Source organism: Phycodurus eques, chromosome 23, assembly GCF_024500275.1.
Source record: "Phycodurus eques isolate BA_2022a chromosome 23, UOR_Pequ_1.1, whole genome shotgun sequence".
NCBI lineage: Eukaryota > Metazoa > Chordata > Actinopteri > Syngnathiformes > Syngnathidae > Phycodurus > Phycodurus eques.
This window is the reverse complement of record NC_084547.1, coordinates 2,014,229-2,037,329: the sequence shown is the minus strand read 5'-3', so window position 1 is coordinate 2,037,329 and position 23,101 is coordinate 2,014,229. Positions and strand designations below refer to the sequence as shown.

Genomic DNA, 23,101 nt, shown 5'->3' with positions numbered 1-23,101 from the left:
TTTTACATTTATTAACAATATCAATGATTTCCTTTCCTTCAACAGCTTTCAAGAACACTGAACTTGGATTTGTTTAAATTATATAAATATTAGTGTCAGGATGAGGATTTTTGTTTGTTTGTTAGATTTTGTCCAATATTTACAAATAATCTTAAATTTAAACTATGACACATTTCTGTATAAAACATTGTAATAAAGAAAATACAACCCCAATTCCAATGAAGTTGGGACGTTGTGTTAAACAAATAAAAACAGAATACAATGATTTGCAAATCATGTTCAACCTATATTTAATTGAATACACTACAAAGACAAGATATTTCATGTTCAAACTGATAACATACTTGGCAAATAAAGATGATTCTGATAAACTTGATTGTTTTTAGCAAATAATCATTAACTTGGAATTTTATGGCTGCAACATGTTCCAAAAAAGCTACGTATACATAACATATATCCCTGTTCAGCCAATATTTCACAAATCCTGCCAGGGTATGTAAACCTACAGGTACAATGGATCTGCTTGACCCTGTGTCGATCTTTTTATTTAAAAAAATAAAAATAAAAAATAAAAACAAAATTTGGGAACCGTTTTAGCTGTGTTCATGCAATGGAAAATACCCAAAGATGGCTATTTTTGTCTGGTTTTGACATTTTTGACAACTCTAACTCTGGGTGCCAGGCGTTAATTGATTGATTTGTTGACTGGCGGCTGTGACATCTGCAGAGATGAAAGCGCAAACAACCAAAGGAACAAACATTTCAGAACGAAATGGCAAAGCAACAAAGGACCATTTCAGATCAACGCGCAAAGACACATTTAAGCTTTACTCAAGTCAGGAAGGCTGTGCATGACTTACTCCAACGAAGCAATTTTAGATTGAAGAAGGGGAGAAGACCATGGAAAAGAATTACATTTACAAGTAGTAAAATCAAACAAGGCTTGAGGGTTAAATGTGCAAAAACTAACAGGATCATTGGACAACAACAACACCATCACCTTTATTTAACTTTCAGTTGGGATTGACATACGCAGCAAACTTTCCCCTCAGGTGTGTATGACAGACAGTATCCCAGTTACCAGCTATACTCAAATATATGAAATTCAAATTCCTACTCATGGCACAGCCGTACTTCCAACAAGAGTCTCTTAATGGTCAAGAATGCGATACATGACGTGAATATATTCAAACAATACTCGAATGAATAATTAGCATGCATGTTTTGCTTCCCAGAGTTCCTCCGCCTCGCATATTGTTTACGCTTCAGCGCCATGGAAACCTCAGAAAACTCATCATTTTCATTTCCCTTCACAGGGTCAAGAGTATCCGCATTTGCGTCTTCATCAGCAGCAGAATCCCGTCACTAAATTCACAGCCAAAACAAGAGCTCTCTGAACTCAGCTGCCCTTGACACGGAGCAGAAAGTGGAGCATACAATCGGCATTCACGTTATTTGCTACTGTAACCGAATTATTGGTATTCATCGGAGCAGTGTGAATCGAAATTTTGTTGCTATTTTAGCGACGTGTGGAAAATGAGAGAGAGAGAGAGAGAGAGACACCTGAACACTGTATAGCTACAACTTGGGCCACACCTTCAGTTATAAAAGCCGGCTGCACACCACAGTAAAAACTCCCATTGATGTGAATAGCACACACATGCAAGCGCTCCTGCAGCACAGCAGTGCTTTGTGTTTGGATGATAGCCAGTGGCTGATTGTCGCTGGAACGGGGTGAGTAATCATTTTGCCTCTCTCCTTTACGGTTTTCAAAACGAATACAAATGTGCGTTTTAAGTTGGAGTGAAAGGGTGGCGGTCAAAGGTCAAAGTCGGGAAAATAAAAATCGGGCTTACGCACACTTGTGTCGGATGCTTACGCTGACATGTCGGCTTTGGGAGACCAAGCACCAGGACCAGAGGAATGGAGAAGATTGGAGACCAAGCACCAGAACCAGAGGAATGGAGAGGATTCATCCTAAAAGGGAAATTGGAACGCATGTGTGATTTTATTATTATTTTTTTGACGTTTCAGTTTACAGTACTATAATATAATACATGACTGACAATGGGTAAAGCCAACATAAAACACGAGCGATTACCGTGACGTACTCTCCCATCTCATAAAGCCATACCCTTAACTTCGAAGCCAACGCTCGCCGACCGTGCTAAAGTACAGAGCGGATGACGTGCTTGTTTTGAGGCGCTGTCCACTTAAGTTTCATTTAATTCCAAACCATTTTGAACTTCAAGAAAGGTTACATTGCTGCTACATCGGTTGGTTGAATTCCCATTGTTACAACTTGGTATCCAGCATTCGGCCTTCGTCTTCACCGTTCTTGTAACCATTAGAAACTTTCTCTGCCGCCAATTGAACGTACAAATGTGAAATGACATTTCAAAGCAGAAATGTGTCCATTAACCAAATATCCGACGGTCAGAAACTTGATCGAGAATGTTTCTTTTGCATTTTGTAGGCGGGCAAGCAAGTGGCGATGGAACCGGAGAAGACTAACGCCGTAAAAGGCCAGGTACCTTATCCCGATGCGGCAACGTTTGGAAGGTTCGAGGCTGCATTTGTGTGGTTCTTGGTGTTCAGCGTGCAGGTATGCCGCAACAAGGCGCCACGGTCAGCTTCCATGACATTCACTACAAGGTGACGCAGGCCGGAGGATGTTTGTGCTGGAGGAAGAAGAGCACCACCAAAGATATCCTCATTGACCTCAAGTGAGAAACTCTCTCACTCTTTTGAACATTGAAGTATTGGTGTACGTGGTGGGGAGCCAGGAAGGAAGCGTGCTTTGTCCGACACGCACGACAATGAGCTGGGCTTTAACCAATAAACACACAATTGTTCCAAAAGAAGTCGAGAAGGTTCAGTTCGCAGAAAATGTCAAGTCGTTCCTGTCCCAGTTTCCATGCGTCCTTGTCAGTTTTAACGTGAGAACTTTTAAAGCCTTTGGTCGTCCGCTAAAGACAGCGTCATGAATATTGTGTCTGAACAAAGGCCACACCAAGTGTGTTGTCATCTCCGATGTTTTACTATCCCGCTCGTGTAATCATTGACCAATCCAAGCTGGAGGTGAACGCCAGTTGAAGTCAATGAGCACGTGTTTACAGCTCATTCAACTCTGCTCACCATCAGAGATTATTTTTAAACTATGGCCGCATGCCTTCATAAAAACATGGTAAGATGTGCTCCCTTCCACAGTGGGATCATGAAGCCGGGGCTCAATGCCATCATGGGAGCCACCGGAAGTGGCAAGTCGTCGTGAGTGTCGCAACTTAAACAAACCAAAAACTTACATTCATCATGTGACATCGCATTTGTTTTGGGGGTTTCAGATTCCTGGACGTTTTAGCTGGTAGGAAGGACCCAGCAGGCCTGTCAGGTGAAGTCCTCATCGACGGCGCCTCTCAACCGCCCAATTTTAAATGTCTGTCAGGATACGTGGTGCAGGTGAGACACTTCGCTACAAGGGGTGGGGGCTAAGGCTGCGATCCATTTCGTATCAGCACTGAACTATTAAATATAGCTTGCCTGACCTTTCCACCGGAAATGCCTCATGCGTCGCCATGCATATAGTCCATTACCCCACCGATTTAAAACAGTACTTAGCACCATACAGTTCTCCGCGCACACTCATTGACAACCAACAAAAATTGTTTTCTCATTCCCAGAACCAATAAAGAGATTGGTAGAAGGGCATTCAATTTAAAGCTGCTACAGACTGCAACACCCTGCCAGACACCATGAGAAGATAAGCTCTTTTGGTCGTTTTAAAAACGCACTTCTGTCTCATCTTCTGGTTCGTTGTCTGGACGTATCTGTGTCATGAACAGGACATGAAGCAGGCCCCAATTGCAAGACTCAAAGCCAAAGACAGCCCCAAAAACACAGTTTCTAAACAGGTTGGGTTTGGTACATGGGTCGGCAGTCAGTCAAGGAAACCGTATCAAAGGCAAGGTCAATAAACAAACAGGAGCTAAGCCGACTTTGAGCGTGGACAAGGAATGCCAGAACTTGACAATGAGGTACAACAAACTGCCAGCACGACATTAATTACATGAGGCGCAAGTGACAAAGGCACTCAGGAGCCGAGCACAAGGCAATCTGATGAAGGGTTTTGGGAGCTTCTACTGTATGTCTGTTGTCATGACTGTATATGTTGAACATTCGCTATGTGTTATGTCAGACCCCCTCGAAAATGAGATGGCTCCTCATCTCTAAGGGTTATCCATAAAAACATTTTGTTCGCTTTCGGCGATAGGACGACGTGGTGATGGGAACCTTGACAGTCAGAGAGAACTTCAGCTTCTCTGCGGCGCTCCGTCTACCGTCCAGTGTTTCTCAGGCCGTCAAGGAGCAGAAAGTGGTGCAACTGATCCAGGAACTCGGGCTGACCCGCGTTGCAGACTCCAGGGTGAGGCGAGGCGAGGCATACGTGAAGCGCGAGAGTCGGCCTGTGTTCTAATGTCGTCATAACGCGCAGGTTGGCACCCAGCTGATTCGCGGCATCTCCGGGGGCGAGCGGAAGCGCACCAACATTGGCATGGAGCTCATCATCGACCCGCCCGTTCTCTTCCTGGATGAACCCACTACCGGGCTGGATGCCAGCACCGCCAACTCTGTGCTGAAGCTGCTCAAAAGGTGTGAACACAGGTCAACAAAAAGAGCAAGTTTTGAAAAAAACTTGCTCAAGTCACAATAGAAGTTAACTCAGGGCACTTTATACATTGCTCAGGTCAAGAATCACACCAACTGAACCCCACATGAGCAAGCATTTGTTCAGAGGGAAGGGAAAAGGGGTTAGTTGTAGTTACTAACCCAAACCTCCAACAGAACTCATAGCCTGTGTCTCTGCTGGTTAAGTTGAGATGAAGAGACAGAGTAGAGGGTCGGCGGTTAGATAGAGGAAAACAGGATAGAGCGGCCGCGGGAGGGACCAGATAACAGTTGGCACAACAGCAGCTGTATCGACAACAGTAGCCGTCATATCCTAGCAGTGAACACCTGTCTTGCTGTCCAATTGTTCTCCAGGATTGCCAACAGTGGGCGCACTATCATCCTTTCCATTCATCAGCCTCGCTATTCCATCTACCGCCTCTTTGACAGCCTCACGCTGCTAGTCAACGGCAAACAGGTCACTTGCGCCACTGTGGTAGATTGTGCCTGAGTGCCTTCTTACACTGTTAAACTACTTGCGCAGGTGTACCACGGTCTGGCAGAGAGCGCCCTGAACTACTTTTCAGAAATCGGTAGGAAGAGCGCCCCCCTTTTCCCACGAGTGTATCCCCGGCAAGGCCTCACGTCCACACTTCCTTTCCCAGGATACACCTGTGAGCCTCACAACAACCCTGCAGACTTCTTCCTGGACGTCATCAACGGGGACTCCACCGCTATCGGCATCGGCAGTACGGACGGAGAAGGTGCGTTGCGAGATGATTTTCTATGCTCGGTTTTTTAACTTCTTCTAATTGTCCTTCCAGAATTGGACTCAGTGTTGAAGTCCAGGCAGGGAATCGAGGACAAACTGGTGGAGGAATACAGAAACTGTCATGACTTTAAACAGACCAAAGCAGAGTTGGGTAGGGGCAGCAACATTACAGCAGAGGCACTTTGGTCATAAACATGAAAAGAAAGAGCGACTTTCTGTCTTTCCTCAGAGAGAATCATTCAGGGCAAGAAGTCGAGCTGCTCCGCTCACTCTAGAGCCATCACCTACAATACCAGCTTCCTGACACAGTTCCGCTGGGTTCTTAAGAGGACGTTCCAAAACCTCCTGCTCAACCCGCAGACCTCCATCGCTCAGGTGCGAGACCCCAACCACAAACCACACTGCAATGGTCCTCACCATAAGACTTCTCAATAGCTGCATCTAATGGGAATGAGAGGCGGCTGAGGGACTTGTTGTTTAGGTTGCAGTTACGTTGTTCCTTGCTCTGGTTGTTGGAGCCATTTTCTTCAACGTCCAGGAAGATCAGAGTGGAATCCAAAACAGGTTATATTCTCTTCTTTTCCTTTGGGCTGAAACATGTTCAGAGGTCATAACAGGGAAACCTCCTCTTCCATCTCTCTTCCCTCGGCATCTTCTACTCGAACTCCAGTTATCTGCATGTTTGCCTCATCACACCATAAATCTCCTCTTCTCTTCTCTTCCTTTTCCAATTAGTTCCCGGCCTTCTTCTATCAATATCGTATCCGGTGTGCCCCCCTTATCATCCAAACTATCGCAATCTACCCTCTCTCGCTTTGTCTCCAAACCTGTCTTTACTGTCCCGCTGATGAGCTCATTCCTGATCTTGTTCATCGTTCCTCTCAAAAAGTATCTCAGCATCTTCAACTCAGTCACCTCCAGCACCGTCTCCTGTCTTCTGGTTGTTGCCGCAGTCACCAAACAGCATGGCTGGTTTCAAAACCTTCCAATAAACCTTTCCTTTAATGTTGGCTGGTGCTCATCTGTCCCACTTTCCTCCACCCGCTGCCTCCATCCTGCCTGTACTTTTTTCTTCACAGTTCTTCTACGGTCCCAATTGCTTTGTGAGGTAGCAATAGGTTACATATATGTTACATTCTAGTCTAGTCCACACAGTATCCAATTGTTGCCGCATTTCCAGATTCGGCGCACTCTTCTTCATCACCGTCAACCAGTGTTTCAGCTCCTTGTCGTCGGCAGAGCTCTTCATTTCGGAGAGGAAACTCTTCATGTGGGTTTGATGCAGAAAATATGTCGATACGTGAATATGTGCACACATGAAGTTCTTGCTCGCTATTTTTGCAGTCATGAGTACATAAGCGGCTACTACCGTGTGTCGGTCTACTTCCTGTCCAAGATCCTCTCCGACATCCTCACATTGAGGACCATCCCCACAATTGTGTTCAGCTGTGTGGCCTACTTCATGATTGGTAGGCAGCAGTTTTTTACCCAAATTTCTGGCTTTCCCCCTCTTTTTTTTGTTCCACGCTCATTATGTTTGGAAAATGTGTATGGATTGGGTGCAGGTCTGAAGCCCACGCCAGAGGCGTTCTTCCTCTTTATGTTCACCGTAATTCTGGTGGCCTACACCGCCACCGCCATGGCACTGGCCATCTCTGCCGACCAGACGGTGGTGGCCATCGGCAACATCTTCATGACCATCGCCTGCGTCTTCATGATGGTGACATTCACACCACCACTTTCAGTAGTCTTTTGAAGCATGGTAAACAGACAAACAACCACAATACCTTGAGTGTGTCCTTGCAGATCTTCGCAGGCTTGCTGGTCAATCTTACCACCATCGTCAGCTGGCTGGCATGGTTGAAATACTTGAGTATACCACGCTATGGCCTTGGTGTAAGTCAGACATATACACACACCACCTGCAATATGTCTGTGTGGACTTTCAGTCATCCAAAAGTTGAATGGAGGAAAGTAGACTCAAAATTTCAAAAGGCTTCTTCAGTTCCAATTTTTTTTCGTGCGCAGTAAAATCTTAAGTTGAAACATCTTTACTAAGAGTTCAGTTGCCTGGCATTCAACTTTTGGGGAAAACCTCCTGCAAGCACACAAAAGTGCCACAATTTTTGTTTATCTGGGTCTACAGGCTCTGCAAGTGAACGAGTTCTACGGGCTGGACTTCTGCCGCGGCCTCAACAGCAGCAGTCGTCCGCCAGGGATAATGTAAGAACCGCTCAAGTGTCAACAACAAGTCTCAACTCGAGAATGCAACTTAAATTGTCGTAACAGCACTATGCTGAAAAAACTGACGCTGAACTGAATTGTTGAAATTCATGTGAATTACTAAAATGTCTTCAATTGTGGAATACTCTCATGGGAAACTTATGGTGGTATGGTGACAAATTTCGAAGTTGAAATGGTTTGAATCAGTCAAGAAATGTGGGAGGATTAGTTCACTTTGTAAAATTTCTTCATTAATTTGGGAATTTTTGCACCAGGCAATGTGAAATACTGTACTGAAAAGCTAATACGGCCATTCGAATCAAGGCCAACGAGTGCCCATTGAAAGAAAATATTTGTTTGACTTACTTTTAAACGACTTCAGTGTCTTTCCTCGAACATCAAACATAAAACTGCTGTCATAGATCAAACAAACTAGCCCACAGGCGCATGAACTAAAGTTCCCTGTCCAAACTTTTCCTTGTAACAAGCGCACCTGTTCCAATCAACTGAACAGATTCATCAGCGTGGGCGCACACGCACACACGCACCACTTGGTGGTGCAATTGCTCATTTCCAAACTTGGTTATCTTCAAAATATTGGCTCCAACTGTTTCAAGAGTGTAGTGGTGCAGTTTGGAGTCACCGCCAATCCTCTCTGATCAAGCACATAAAAACACTTACCTGTGACTTGATGATGTTATTTATTCAACTAAAGAGGCTGGCTCACATTAGCTAAAACACTTACCTGTGACATGATATTATTTATTCAACTAACGTGGCTAGCTAACATTAGCTAAAACACTTACCTCTGACATGATATTTATTCAACTAATGAGGCTGGCTAACATTATTATTATTATTATTCATCAGTTTTATCTAAAACACTTAGCTGTGACTTGATATTATTTAGTCAACTAACGAGGCTGGCTAACATTAGCTAAAACACTTACCTGTGACTTGATTGTTATTTATTGAGCTACCATAGCTGGCTAACATTAGCTAAAACACTTGCCTGTGACTTATTATTTATTCAACTAACGTGGCTAGCTAACATTAGCTAAAACACTTACCTCTGACATGATGTTATTTATTCAACTAATGAGGCTGGCTAACATTATTATTATTATTATTAATCAGTTTTAACTAAACACTGACCTGTGACTTGATATTATTTATTCAACTAACGTGGCTGGCTAACATGAGCGAAAACACTTACTTGTGACTTGATATTATTATTACTTGTTCAGATAACGTGGCTCTTTCAGTCGTGAGATGACATAATGCCATGCTGTGTGCCCAGTTGCAGGGGGCAGGACTTCTTGGAGGAGCAGGGCGTGGAATACTCCGCTTGGGGCTTCTGGCAGAACCACGTGGCCCTCGGGGTCATGACCGTGTGCTTCCTCGCCATCGCTTACCTCAAACTGCGCTTCATCAGGAAGTTCACCTAGACCGGCTGGGCCACAGCTGAACACAAAACCAGATATTGGAACGATGGCACTGACTTCCGGCAAAGCGCGTGGACGCCACCAAAGTCCGTGCGGAGTAAGCAAATGCCGACTAACTCATGACTCTTTTTGCTCACAACAATAAAATGCACAACTTTCACATATACTCATTTAATTGATTATATTTCTCGATATTTTAGTTTTTTTTATTCATTTACTTGTTCTATTTTTTAACTATTTTTTTTAAATTATTCATTATAGTTGATTTAGTTGTATCATTTTGATTTATTTATTTTTATCTTATTTTACATACATTGATATATTGTGCTTTACAAATATAAATATTTAATATATTTTTAAGTATTTAACACTGCACTTAAATATAGGAAAATAAAAAAAAATTACTTTAATAATGCTTCAATTAAATATACTGCACATAAACGTTCAATCAAAATTGTACCTTATAAATGTTTAAAAACAAAGTTCTTAAAGAACACCGCGAAATAAAGGCACAGGCAACGCAATGTAGGTTAGCAAATATATTTAAATATAATATGTATATTCATTTTAGCACAATGACAAAATGGCATTATTACATTTTGACTTGAAATCATGACAACAAGCAGCAACTTCACACTCGGCGGAATAAAACACTTTGTTGGGGGAAAAAAACCAACAACAACAAAAAAAACAAAACAATCCGGAATGACTTCCCTCAACGACTTTAATGGCTTCATGCAAACTCCTGAAGCACGGACGCTCACTTTCTCTTTCTCTCGCTCTTCGTTCGGAACCCACGGTGCGCCAACGCTGTACCGACACGCTTACATTAATACACTTTTGTCAACGTTCGGGAAAGAAAATGTCTTGTCACAGCACTGCCAGTTAGTCAAACATCAGGGCACGCAGGTAAAAACAACAATATATTGGCTGGAAATAAATTAATCATAACAAATGAACGCAGTAGTTTATATTGAAAATACATATTTACATATTCAAGAAAATGAAAAACAAACAGTCTTTAAGCACAAATGACTTCACTAAATATCTGCCTCTCTGTTTTGTTTTGTTCCTAACTTGATATGTACTTGCGATGGAAATCAATATTGGACATCATTTTGTCTTTGATATGTTGTTCTGCTATGTGCCTTATTGACGTCTGGCTCACAGTTACCATGGCGACCGAGCGGGAAGCTGCGAGGCCGCCACCGCGAAAAAGCAAAACAGCTTGCGCACATTGGCACCGAGCGCACGAACGAGCGCACGGATAACAAAAAGAAGGAGTCAGCCGGTCATAAAATCACACTCGCTCAGGTTCCAATTTTCAAAAAGAAGGAACAAAAAAAGTAGCAACGACAGCCTGCGATCATGCTGGAACGCAACAGGGGAATGCCGAGAAACGCCTTCGCCAGTGAGGAAGCGCCGCCGGCAAAAGTGCATGTTTGTTACTACTAACGGCGATGGGGCCAACTCGCTTGACGCGCACCGACGACATTGACCTTTGACCGCAAACACATGGCAAATCGGCCGCGGCAAAGCGAAGTGAAGTGGCGTTTGCAAGTTTGAGTCCTCTCGATAAAGTCTCTTTACAATTCGTTTAGTACAAAAGCAAATGGTTAGACGAAATTTTGGGAAATAACTACAAAACGAGAAAGTTAAATTCCTCTAGAAATTGCGAGATGAATTCATGCAAACGGAATCAAATGTTAAATGTGAGCCCGGGAAAAAAAAAAAAAAAAAAAAAAAAAAAAAAAAAAAAAGCAGAAATTTGGAATATGTCCGTCATTGTGGGATTTTGGTCATGAAGAATGCACAGTGCAGAAAAATGCGGGAATGTGGTCAATATGTGAAATATTTGAAAATGTAGAATTTTGGCGAATGAATAAGCTGCTGAACGGAATGGTTTGAAACATCTGCATTTATTTGTGTATGTTGTCATTAAAAATGGAATCATGACAAATGTGGGAATTGGAGTAATGTGCTTGAATTCCCAAGATGTCCCGAATGAGCTGTTTTTTGTTTGTGTTTGTGTGTGTGGGGAAATTTGGGCAATTGTGAGAAAAGTGTGACTTTTAAATACATATGCGATGCAGTGCATAGAACAAGCGAATTGCTTTCCAAGCCATTTTTGGAATTGTAAAGAGACTTTGTGGACATTTCCAGCTGTGGTAAGCGCTAACTACGACTCGCTAACTGGCCAAAACGACGACAACAACAGATGAGAGGAAAACGTAGCAAAAGGGAGCATGTTAGACAGTAAAACTATTTTTTTTTTTTTTTTTTTATTTTATTTTTTTTTAAATGCGAGGACACAGTGTCAGTTTAGGCTTTCAATTCTTTTGACAAGACCGATGTACGTACTTAGTGCAGTAAAGTTAGTTTGCGTCTCTCCAAAAAAACGAAAACATCCAAACGCGGAGCAGAACTGTACTAACGTTAACAATGGAATCCATGACAGGAGAGTACAAATATAAGCTTCATGTTGTCAGTTTGGTTACGTGCGTGCATGTGAATGTGTGTGTGCGCGTGTGTGTGTTAAGGGCCTCGTGTCGGTCGGCGGGTTGACTAGAGCGGTGACTAGTCGGCGGCTTCACGCCTTTTTGGGCGGCGGGGCCAACTTGATGATCTCGTCTTCGGATGGCTGGCGGATGATGTCTGCGGCGACAAGAATAAAACAATTACTACCATAATTTTTCATGTATAATGTGCACCCATGTATAATACGCACCCCCAAATTTGACCAAAATTCTGGAAAACCCTTCTACCCATGTATAACGCATTTTTACAATGCATGATATTGCTTCTACCCATGATCAAAACATGAAGCATTATCTGTATTTTGTTCGTTTTTTCCCCCCAAATCATTATTCTGAAGCACTTTATTTGAACACATACTACCTTTTTATTTACTTACTCTTATTTTGAAATTGAAAAAAAATTGAAACATCCCTACTATTATTTAGTAAATGAGAAAACACACAGTTGTGCTCATATGTTTGATTACCCAGGCAGAATTTGTAAGATGTGTACAATTCTTTAAAGAAAACATGAAGGACCAGGCGAAACACATTTCATTTTATTTCAATGGGATTGAAATTAAACTGTCCATAATTTCAGAAAAGCATTACCATTCAAGAAAACATAACCAAAAAGAAATTAATGATGGTTGATGTTAATATATTCAACATATATCATATTTGAAAAAAAACAAAAACAATATTTCACAAATTCTGGCCTGGGTAGGTAAACTTATTAGCACAATTGTACATACATGTATGTACCCCTGTCATATTGGAATGAAAGTGTAGGCTCCACCTTTGTCATAACCTCTTGGTGGCATACTAGAATGAAAGTGTACAACTTTTTCATAACCCCTAAGGGGGCGGTGGCACATTGAAATGAAAGCGTACAGCTTTTTCATAACCTCAAGATGGCGGCATACATTTATAAAATGGGAAAGTCTTTTTCATTTTCTCCTATACCCATGTATAATGCCCACTATTGACTTTTGTACAATTTCGTGGCGGGAAAAAAAAAATGCACGAGAAATTACGGTAATATCTCGGCGACTTCAATGAGTAATAGAAGAAATCCATTTTTTTTCCATTGGTGTCTGCACAACTGTACAGTATTATACTGCCTCCTGGTGGCCAAAGTGGGAACACTAGAAGGAGAAGCATACTGAATTGGATTACAGCTTTAAATCATCATGCACAAGCAGTTTAATGTGCTAAAGTCTATTTAATTATGTCATTACTGGATGCTTTTATAATGTAGACTATTATTATATGAGGGGCAGCGGTGATGCTAGGCCCGCCCCCCCCCCAAAAAAAATATTTGGTAGTATGTGTTAATGGTGAACCACTAAATCCCCTGGCCCGCATATTTTCTTGTCTTTATTTGTAAAAAAAAAATGTTGTCTTTGCTTTGAGCATATGTTTTGGTTTTTGCTTTTAATTTATTCTTCTTATTTATCAATCCAACTTATGGGAATTTCCCTGGGGATGAAGAAAGTGGGTATGTCGTGAACGTATGGAACCTTTGTACTTCTTGGCCGAGGGGATGCGCGTGAGCTTGGTGTCGATCTCGTCGTCCTCGTCGATCTTCAGCACGGTGGTGCGATACTCGATCACACGGGTCAGAAGGTCGGGACGCCGCGAAATCTCAAAGATGTGCTCCATGTACGACAGGTTGTCTGGGGGGGGGGGGGGGGGGGGGGGGCGAGGGGGGTACATGCCGTTATTCGGTGAGTGTGTTTCTTTGTGTGTTGCTGTGAGTGTTTCTCTGTACATGGATGTCTTTGTGTGTGTGTCTATGAGTACGTGTATCTCTGTATGTGTGTGTCTCTGCATGGGTGTTTGTGCGTTTGTGTGTATCTTTGCGTGTCTGTGAGTCTGTTCATGTGTGTGTGTCTGTGTCAAGGTGTGCATTTGTGTGTCTGTTTTTAGGTGTGTGTTTCTCTTGTCTTTGTGTGCGTTTGTGTGTCTGTTTCTAGGTGTGTGTGTGTGTGTCTGTGTGTAGGTGTGCATTTGTGTCTGTTTTTAGGTGTGTGTGTGTCTGTGTGTAGGTGTGCATTTGTGTCTGTTTTTAGGTGTGTGTGTTTCGCTTGTCTTTGTGAATGTGTGTGTGTTCATGTGTGTTTGTTTCTAGGTGTGTGTGTGTGTGTAGATGTGTTCATGTGTGTATGAGCCTGTGTCTTTGTGTGTGTGTAAGTGTGTGTTCGTGTGTGTTCATGTGTGTCCGTGTGTATGTGTCTGTTTCTCTTGTCTTTGTGCGTGTGTCTGCGTGTAGATGTGTATTCATGTGTGTGTGCGCTTCTGTCTAAGTGTGCATTTGTGTCTGATTCTAGGTGTGTGCGTATGTGTTTCTCTTGTGTCTTTGTGCGTGTGTGTTTCTCGTGTCTTTGTGCATGTGTGTGTAGACGTGTGTTCATGTCTGTGTGCGTGCGTCTGTGTCTCGGTGTGTGTGTTTCTCTTGTGTCTTTGTGCATGTTCATGTGTGTCTGTTTCTAGGTGGGTGTGTGTTCATGTGTGTGTGTCTGTTTCTATGAGTGCGTGCGTGTGCGTCACCGTGGGCCAGCTTGTCGTTCTTCTCCAGGTAGTTGAACCAGTCCTTGCAGGACGTGATGGCGTCGCTGTGCTCCTCGGGGATGTCCTCCTTGCAGGCCGACTTGAGCTGCTCCAGGTCCTCGTTGGTGATGTTGTCCGACAGCTCGCTGAGCAGGGAGCTGTACTCCGCCATCGTCTGAGCAGCGCAACACAACCCACGACAATTTAGACACGCACACACACACACACACGAGTGACCTATATTGCACAGACGCCGTTGCCTCGCTGCGTAGGAGGCCGCCAAAGCCTCGGCGAGAGCAAACAAAAGTCAAGTCAGCACGGTGACCTCGTGGTTAGCACACCTGCCTTGCTGTTCGGAGTCATATTTCTATTAAAAAATTATCTGATTACGCCTCCAATAAGACTCGTCGCCTAAAAAGTAAGATTTCCTGACTCATTTCAAGTGAAATGTAGCTGGACAAATTGACGACTTTAGATGATCCATGGTCTTCTTTGGATAGCAAACGGCGACACCCCCCCCCCCTGTTCAAATAAACTTCAGCTGTTCTTTTGGTTTTTTTTGTTTTTATTTTTTTTTGCCTCCTAGCACTTGCTTGAATATTTCGCGCTGACACTGACTGTTGCTTTTGTACGCTTTGGAGAAAAAGAAGAAAACAATGAACAGAGCAGCAAACACACACGCACACACGGCCCGCACCAACATGACTTGACAAAACAGGGCCCATCTCCTGCTGTCACGTTGTCGTACAATCACCGCAAAGTACTGCGGGGAAGCAACGAGATGTACAGAAATGCACCTCAAAATCCCCCCCCGAGGCCCAAGTGCCGCCCCCCCTCCGCTTCACCGACCCTGAGATGAGCGTGACACGCAGAAGAAGAAAGAGAAGCGGCGGCAGTGTGCGCCACACATTCCCGTGCACACAAACACGCTTTTGTCTCCTCTGTGTGTCGGCAATTCATGAAGCGAGCCCAAAATAAAAGCACATTATTATTATTATTGTACATTGACTACTCTTCACGATACACAACCTGACGTTGCACAGACAGAAGATGAAGGTGTTGCATGTTGGTGCACACGAAGCAACAAATAGTCTTAAAAAAAAAAAAAAAAAAAAAAGTCTGCAGGATATTAACAGTGATATATAACGACATATTGATGATATATAATACATGCAGACATCAAATCAAAGTTGATGAGGTGTCACTGATGTAGTTATTTGTCATGTTACAATGGAGATGGTTATCGAGCAACCCCCCCCCCCCTTTACAGAATAAAGTGCACTCTTGGCTTCGGTCGTCGCCACGGCAACTGAATCAAGAGGTGGAAAATTCTCTCTGATGGCGAGAAGAAGACCATGACTGTGTTTGGTAACACTTTTATGATTATTATTTCTTTAATTTGTTTCACAGCGTACTGCATCAGTACATATCGAACAAAATAAATCCATTATGACAACAACCTTGACTAATTTATACTCTGGCATGTGCACACATAGATACCAAGCGGTGCTCAAGCATCTTCCCTTTAACCTTGGATAAAAAAAAGTGCTGCAGTGCCTCCCCCCCCCCCCCCCCCCCCCCCCCTCTTCATTCATTGATTGAAAAAAAAAAATACACTCTCTGTCATCAATTATTTGAGTCCTTGGAAGAATTGTACATACGTTCGTTATATATATACGTTAATAATAGGAACTTTAAAATGTGGTAGGTGTGTGCTGACCCATGTTTAACAGTTTAAATGTTAAATTGCTAAATTCCGGGGACGGACAGATACAGATTTTTTTTTAGGCCGATGCGGATTCCAATATCTGGCAGAATAAAATTCCGATAACCGATATAACATATATAAATGTGAAGCTTACCAAAAACTTGGTATTGTTTGTTTGACTCGCATTATTTTCGTGTTATGTTGTAATGTGTTAATGTGGATGAAAAAAATTAAATCTGCAAATATCATCTGATTTTAGCCGATTTGTTTTGTAATGGTTGTTTGAATGTTTGTCTTACATTTTAATGTGTTAAAAAAAAAAAAAACTATTTGAAAAGGGCAAATATCGACTGGACGATTAATCAGTCGGGCCGTACTAAATTCTGAACACAGCCACATCTCCATTTATAAGAGGGTGTGTGCACATGTGCAACCGCATTATCTCAGTTATTTTTACTTCCCCTCTCAAAAAAAAAAAATAATAATTCAATTGAGCAGTACAGATGATAGGTTAACTAATAGTGTTTTTTTTTTTATGATTTATCTTTGTCTCATTTTTGTATATATATATATAAAAAAAAAAAACTTTGTTAATAATCACCTCCTTTGTTAATAGTTTTGACTTTGTTGATTGTGTTAACAGAAATACATGAGTTAGATATATAGTTAGTTTTTTTTTTTTTTTTGGGGCTTGATCGCCGACCCACAAAAATGTCTGCGCACATGCCTGCCAATACTCACCACACGGTCCAACGGCACTACAAAATGGCCAACTCACTATACAGAGCACGAGTACAGGTCATTGTTTTGTCGGAGTGGCGCTCAGTGCATCTGCGCGAATCTCCTCGCCGCCATGTCGCTGTGCCGCGCGAAGCGCTAATCTGCGTCGGAGAATGTAGGCCAGTGGCCCACTTGTCACTGAGCAGAAAAGAAGATTTGCACACATCTGCGCGTTCGTGCGCTATCACACTCCGCTTCGCTTCCTCGTCGGCGCGAGAGAAACGCTCCGTTTCGTGACTCCGTTCCAACATCCTCGGCCGTCACCATGGCAACAACACAGAAGCACGCGGCGGTGGCCTTTTCTCGACTTTCTTCCCACCGCTCTAACCAGAAAAGCAATGGAATGTGCTGGGGGGGGATAGGCTCAAACGTTGTTTGCTATCAGGAGAAATAAATCAAATCCCAGAAGAGGAAGACAAAATTAAAAAAACAAAAGCAAAACTTGTTTTCACTGACAACTTTTTTTCTCTACACTCGGGATTCCTCGTGGTACGTGGGCTCCCTCAAGTGGTATGTGAAATAATCACTGCCTAAGTACATTTCAGTTGTATTTAACTTTAACATGCAATACATTTCATTTGAATCATTACTTTTAGTTTTTTCTCCCGATATTTAAGTGCAGTGTTGATGTTCAAAATGTGTATAATGTTACAGTGGCTTCCAATAATATTTAATATACATTTTTAGGGTGTGATGGCCAAGTGTTTTTTTTTAGGTGGTACTTGGTGTAAAAAGTAGGGCCCGACCGATTAATCGCCCAACCGATTAATCGGTCGATATTAGCCCTTTTCAAATCAGCAAAAAGTATTAAGTAATTTTTGACTTTTTATTTTTATTTTTTTATACACATTAACATTATAAAATGATGATTAAATCAAAGATGATTAAATTCAATAAAATTACAAAAGAAAAATCGGTCGATTTTTTTTTTGCCAATTTGTCTCTGTTGTAAAGCTAAACAAATACTGAAAGTATTGTAGTCAAATGTCATGCCTGTAATTCATATATTTATTGTTTTAAGCATCAAGAGTCCAACAAAATAATATTTTATACATTGTACATATTTTCACATTCTGCCGATTAATCGGTTAACGGAATTTGATTCTGTTGAAATCGGCCCCAAAAAAAAAAAAATCCATATTGGTCAGGCCCTAGTAAAAAGTTCGACAACAGAGAAACAGAAATTAAAAAATAAACAACCAAAAATGTTTAAAAAAAATCAAGATTTAATGACCAGACTATCATCACGGAGAGCAACAGCGCCATCGACAGCATATAAATATATTTCGGAAAGGACATTGCTCTGAACGTACATTTTCCAACCCCAAAGTGTTTTGGTGTTGCATTGGAGCTTGCACAGTTGTTTTTTTTCTCTCCAATAAACGCATATGTTTCTCTCATTTCACTCTGAGCTACAGCACACAGTGTCAGCAGGGAGTGTGAGCGTGCGTGTGCAGCTACACACAAAGATTGCGGGCGCACACGGATGTGTCCTGCATGCAGATTGCAAACGCATTTGTTGGTACAAACTTGCTCGAAGCAAGAGGGCAAACAAAGAGAGAACGAAAAATAGCCGAACGTGCTCAACGGAAGACTTGCTTGGCGGCACCACGCAGTCTGGGAAGAGGAAGACAATTCAGCGCAATTTTGGGCTATTTGGGTCAGGGCGCGGTCGAGCAAAAGGTCGGTTTACTTCCCGAGCGGGTGAACCGTCGGTGAGGGCCTTGGCAGCCAAGGGCCGAGTGCCAAGCCAGACAAAGACGGCGCGCCGTCACGAAAGCGCCATCAGACCTAATTCGTTAATCTGTTCAAATATCCCAACCCCTCCCCCACCGCATCGCGGTTAAAACGGCGAGCAAACTCGTGGCTATTTGTCTACTGCGATCTTGTAACATTTTTAACTCAAACATTTAGGTGGTTTTTATTTGTCTCTCAAAATATGCATGCGTGACGTCAAGATTAATTGAGCTATTTGACCCCCAGTAGGTCAACCATTGATACATCCAGAAACGTTTCTGTTCCTGGAAAAAACTGAAAGTTTAATGCTACTAAGTTTCATGCTACGTGCTACACGAACTATATTCAAAACATACATTCCTCATGGCTCACCGATGAAAAAAACCTAATGCTTAACTTTGGCCCAGCTGGGCGAGGTCATGAGCAACGATTGCGATACGACTGGTACGAAACACGTTTGGCTCAAGGGCGGCTGCCGCCTCTCGAGGGCAGCGGCCGTCCTTGTACGTGACGTCGCTCGTGAAGATAGGAGTGATTTTCAAATAACTTTGATCAGTAGCGGTGAGGACATGGCACACTGAATTTCCTTTATGAAAATCAGTTCCTTTTACTGATGTGAATATTTGAATGAATGGCCGTTGTTCGCCATCAAAAGGTCATAGTTGAATAAAAATTCTAATCAATTTTATTTGAAAGTGAGCTTCAACCAAACCTCTTTTTTTCAGAGAGTGAAACAGTTTTTATAGATATAAGTAGAACAAAAATGCAGTGTTATCCTCACTTTAGTTTTCAAAAGGGTTTTTGTGGCTCGCTGTGATTTTTTTTCGTTTTTTATGTGTGACGGTCCAAATGGCTCTGTGATCCCTGGTTTATGACATCACAGCAAAATACTAACATAACAGCATCTACTTTCTAGAAATACACACGCTTGCGTTTATCCAGTGTAACAATCTTCAGGTTCGATGTTAGCGGCTAGCAGCTTGCGTGACGTGTTTCACAGGCCCCCGTTAGCGACTTCGGCTGATTGCGTCGTAAACGTGCGACAACAGCAGACACGCGTCAACGTTTGGTGAAGTGGAACCGCAACTACTTTCTATAAAGACACACGCTTGCTTTTATGCAGCGTAACAATCTTCAGGCTCGATGTTAGCGGCTAGCAGCTTGCGTGACGTGTTTCACTGGCCCCCGTTAGCGACTGTGGCCGAGTAGGTCGTAAACGTGCGACAACAGCAGAAACGCGTCAACGACTGGTGAAGTGGAAAAGCATCAACTTTCGATTAAAGACACACGGTTACTTTTATAGAGCGTAACAATATTCGGGCTCGATGTTAGCGGCTAATGCTAACGTGGAGACCGGGTAAAAGAGGAGCTCGTGCGACCCGTTTCACGGGCCCCACCGTTAGCGACTGTGGCTGATTACGTCGTCAACGTGCGACAACAGCAGACACGCGTTGACGTTTGTGAGGTGGATGCTTCATTATCCTGTAAGCTTCGCAGCGGATAAAAATATCTCAGTGCCTCTGGGAGGATGGAGGAGGAGCGGGGTGGCGTGTGCTGATTAAACCAGGGTGGAAGAGTCCATCACCCCCCCCCCACCGACTCCTGTGAGAGCACGCACGCGTAACTTTATTTATTTTTTTTACGCTGAGAGTAAAGGGTGAGAAATGCGTCGGAGTCGACGTCAGAGTCAAAAATATCCTTCATTTCCTGCTCTACCATCATCACGCAAAGACCAGGGATGGGCAACATTTTTGTGCTCAAGGCGAAGACGCGATTTGATTTGTAAAACTGAGAAACTCTGATGTTTAAAAAAAAAAAAAAAAAGTTTAATGAATAATAAATAATCCCTGTGTTATGATTAATTATTTTGATTGTTAACCATAAATTATTTTTTGATTCATGTAGTAGAATTATATTTTGAAGTGTTAAATGTACATGTACAATTGTTCATTTTACTAATATTTATTATTTGATGAAGTCACCAATTATTTAATAGAATTAATCTTACAAGTGTCAAACATACCTACAAAATTATTTTACTGTTTTCATTTTATTTATCGTGAATTAATTAACCAATCAATAAAAAAACTTAAATGTACTTGAAATGTAAAATTATTTATTTTACTAATATTCTTTACATTTACAGTACATTACACAGTAATCTAGGAAATTTTGTTTTACTGTTTTGATTTTATTATTTACAATAATTTAACAAATTATTTCATAAAATTTATTTAAAAATATTAGATGTACATGTGCAATTATATATTTTATTAGTACTTTCGTTTTACTATTTATAGTAAATTAACCAATTATTCAATCAATAAAACAAAACGTTAAATGTACTCCTAATATATATATATATATATATATATATATATATAATATTTTATAGATACATTTTATTATTGACAATAAGTCAATCAACCAATTATTATTATGTACACTCAACACACTGCGTAATTGAGCAAGGAGGCAAATGTAAAAAAATAAAATTCTAATCTTTGAAAAAAAAAAAAAAAAAAAGTGGCGAATTGCTGAGTTTGCAGTGTGGAAGGAAAAGCAAGAGGAGGAAGTGTGGATGTGTGTGTGTGTCTGTGGCACACAAGTAACAATCTGAGGAACTTCCTCACTCACTCTGGTGGACACAACAGGAAGATGGACGGAAATGGGGCGGAAACGCACTTCCCGCACACCTAGCCAAGCGTGTATCCACACCTGCGTGCTGCATTCAAGTGTCTGCGGAAAATGTTGGGATTGGGTGACACTCCTCTCGACCACAAACATCACAACAACACGACCCAGCTCGCTGCCGACGGCAAAAAAATAAATAAATACATTGGAAGTGGGCAACAGAAGTCAAGGAAAGAAAAACTGCGTTGTGTCGCCGCCGAGGATGGATCGATACCTGAAAAGCTGAGTCACACACACACAACACACACACACACACACAGTATCTGTTCTTATGGGTCACTGGGGACAGGAAGTCAACAAACGGAAAGCAGTTCTTAACGATGCGTTTAATGACTTTCCGTGTTTGGGCTTGCTGACTCATTCCCTGTCCCCAAAACACATCAGCTGATCTTCATGATTGGCGCGCACACACAAACACGCAGTTGACGTGAACGGCACCGATGTCCAGGCAGTGAACGCACCATGGGCGCCAACCTGTCATGAAACTACAGTGAAACCCGAGCGCTGCCGGGAGTTGCAAAAATCCCCGAGTAATTGACACATAAATAAATGAAACTCCTCACCTCACTTCAACATAGCGCCTTGACATAGAAAGATGCCACAAGATGGTGGCAAAGCACTATTTTTTGCCAAAAGTAAACACCTCATCTCGCTTCAACATAGTTCCTTGACACCAAGATGACAGCAAACAAAACTCCTCAGCTCACGTCAGCATACTTCCTTGACACCAAAATCTCATGAGATGGTGGCAAATCACTATTTTTCTCTAAATTAGACTCCTCAACTCATTTCAACATAGTTCCTTGACAGCAGGATGTCACGAGATGGCGGAAAACCACTATTTTTGTCCAAATGTAACTCCTCAATTCACTTCAACATAATCAATGTAGTCCGAAGAAGAATAAAAATAATAAAAAGAACAAGAATTAGAACGAATCGAGCAGCAACCGATTCCCACACAATCAAGTTTTATGACAGCATTTAGCACTATTTGTTTCGACATGAAACTCCTCAACGTATGTCAACGTAGTTCCTTGACGCATGGAGATGCCACAAGATGGCGGTAAAGCAATATTGTCATTTCTTTGGCCCGAGCACAAAAACAGCAAGTGAAAAGCGAAACCGCGAATATGCGGGGGGAGGCTGTAGTTTTATCAAGATGCTTTTAAAGCCCTCCTGAGCATGGGACAACTGGTCACTTGTGACAACGAAGAAGAAAAAGTAGAAGAAGAGGAAAAGGTGGAGGAGGGGGTAGTCACGTTGACGTACAGGCATGCCAGTAGCCTCCTGGTTTATATTTTGTACCAAAAAACAAACAAAAAAACATTCACTTACCTCGCGTGCGGCCAAGCGAGTATGCTTGGACGTTGGGGGGGACTTTGACGGCGCGGAGGAGCTCGAATCGGAGCCGGAAACTGGTCAGACGTTCGTGGGAGGAAGGAGAGAGAAAGAGAGGGGGGGGGGAAGAAAACGAAAGAAAAGTCCAGTTCGCTCGATGTCGCGGCGATGCGATGAAGAGCGCGATGGGGAGAAGAGGAGGCAAGTCCTAAGGCCGTGACGTGGTCACACCGAGCGAGCCGACGACGGTCGTGACTGCTCTCCGCGAAGAGTGAATCGAAAACCGGCGACCCAGCATGGAAACGCCTTTCCCCCTCTCTCTCTCTCTCTCCCCCCCCCCTTCCCTCCCTCTATCTCTCTCGGTCACGGTGAGCACGCGGACCGAAGCGTCCAGAGATCGTCTAGGAAAGACAGTGGGCTCACTCCACTCAACCGGACGTGACGGTGTCTCACGCAACAGACTTCTCAAGCTCACTTTTCTTTTGCAATGACCAAAATCAATCACGAAATAAATAAATCAATAAATAAAACAGAGGGAGAGCTCTTCCTGTCATGTTTTCCTCCAATTCCATGGTTTTTAGTGACACACACACACACACACATTCACAAACACACACATTTTTCAAAGCTGATGTCACCAGCGCCTTCCGGCCTGCAAATCCCTTCTGCT

At 42.5% G+C, this 23,101-nt stretch overlaps 2 protein-coding genes across 3 annotated transcripts; one reads left to right on the top strand and one right to left on the bottom strand.

Moving 5' to 3' along the window:
• Window positions 1-1,645: 1,645 nt before the first annotated feature.
• abcg2a (ATP-binding cassette, sub-family G (WHITE), member 2a) lies at window positions 1,646-9,251 on the top strand. The gene is made up of 19 exons (XM_061669007.1): window positions 1,646-1,734; window positions 2,477-2,530; window positions 2,599-2,726; window positions 3,211-3,270; window positions 3,345-3,459; window positions 4,271-4,423; window positions 4,493-4,650; window positions 5,041-5,143; window positions 5,210-5,258; window positions 5,331-5,429; window positions 5,490-5,588; window positions 5,667-5,812; window positions 5,919-6,001; window positions 6,618-6,707; window positions 6,782-6,906; window positions 7,003-7,157; window positions 7,244-7,333; window positions 7,584-7,660; window positions 8,961-9,251. Exons 2-19 carry the CDS (start codon window positions 2,495-2,497, stop codon window positions 9,106-9,108), a joined length of 1,914 nt encoding a protein of 637 aa, XP_061524991.1. The 5' UTR covers window positions 1,646-1,734; window positions 2,477-2,494; the 3' UTR covers window positions 9,109-9,251.
• A 378-nt stretch (window positions 9,252-9,629) lies between these two features.
• On the bottom strand, window positions 9,630-22,880 carry LOC133397934 (astrocytic phosphoprotein PEA-15). Of its 2 annotated transcripts, none has more exons than XM_061669389.1 (4): window positions 22,429-22,880; window positions 14,175-14,349; window positions 13,145-13,300; window positions 9,630-11,760 (listed from the first exon to the last, which is right to left on the bottom strand). In XM_061669389.1, exons 2-4 carry the CDS (start codon window positions 14,344-14,346, stop codon window positions 11,696-11,698), a joined length of 393 nt encoding a protein of 130 aa, XP_061525373.1. In that variant the 5' UTR covers window positions 14,347-14,349; window positions 22,429-22,880; the 3' UTR covers window positions 9,630-11,695. The 2 variants fall into 2 exon arrangements, with proteins under 2 accessions (XP_061525373.1, XP_061525375.1); XM_061669391.1 differs by lacking the exon at window positions 22,429-22,880 and adding an exon at window positions 16,624-16,851.
• Window positions 22,881-23,101: the final 221 nt, after the last annotated feature.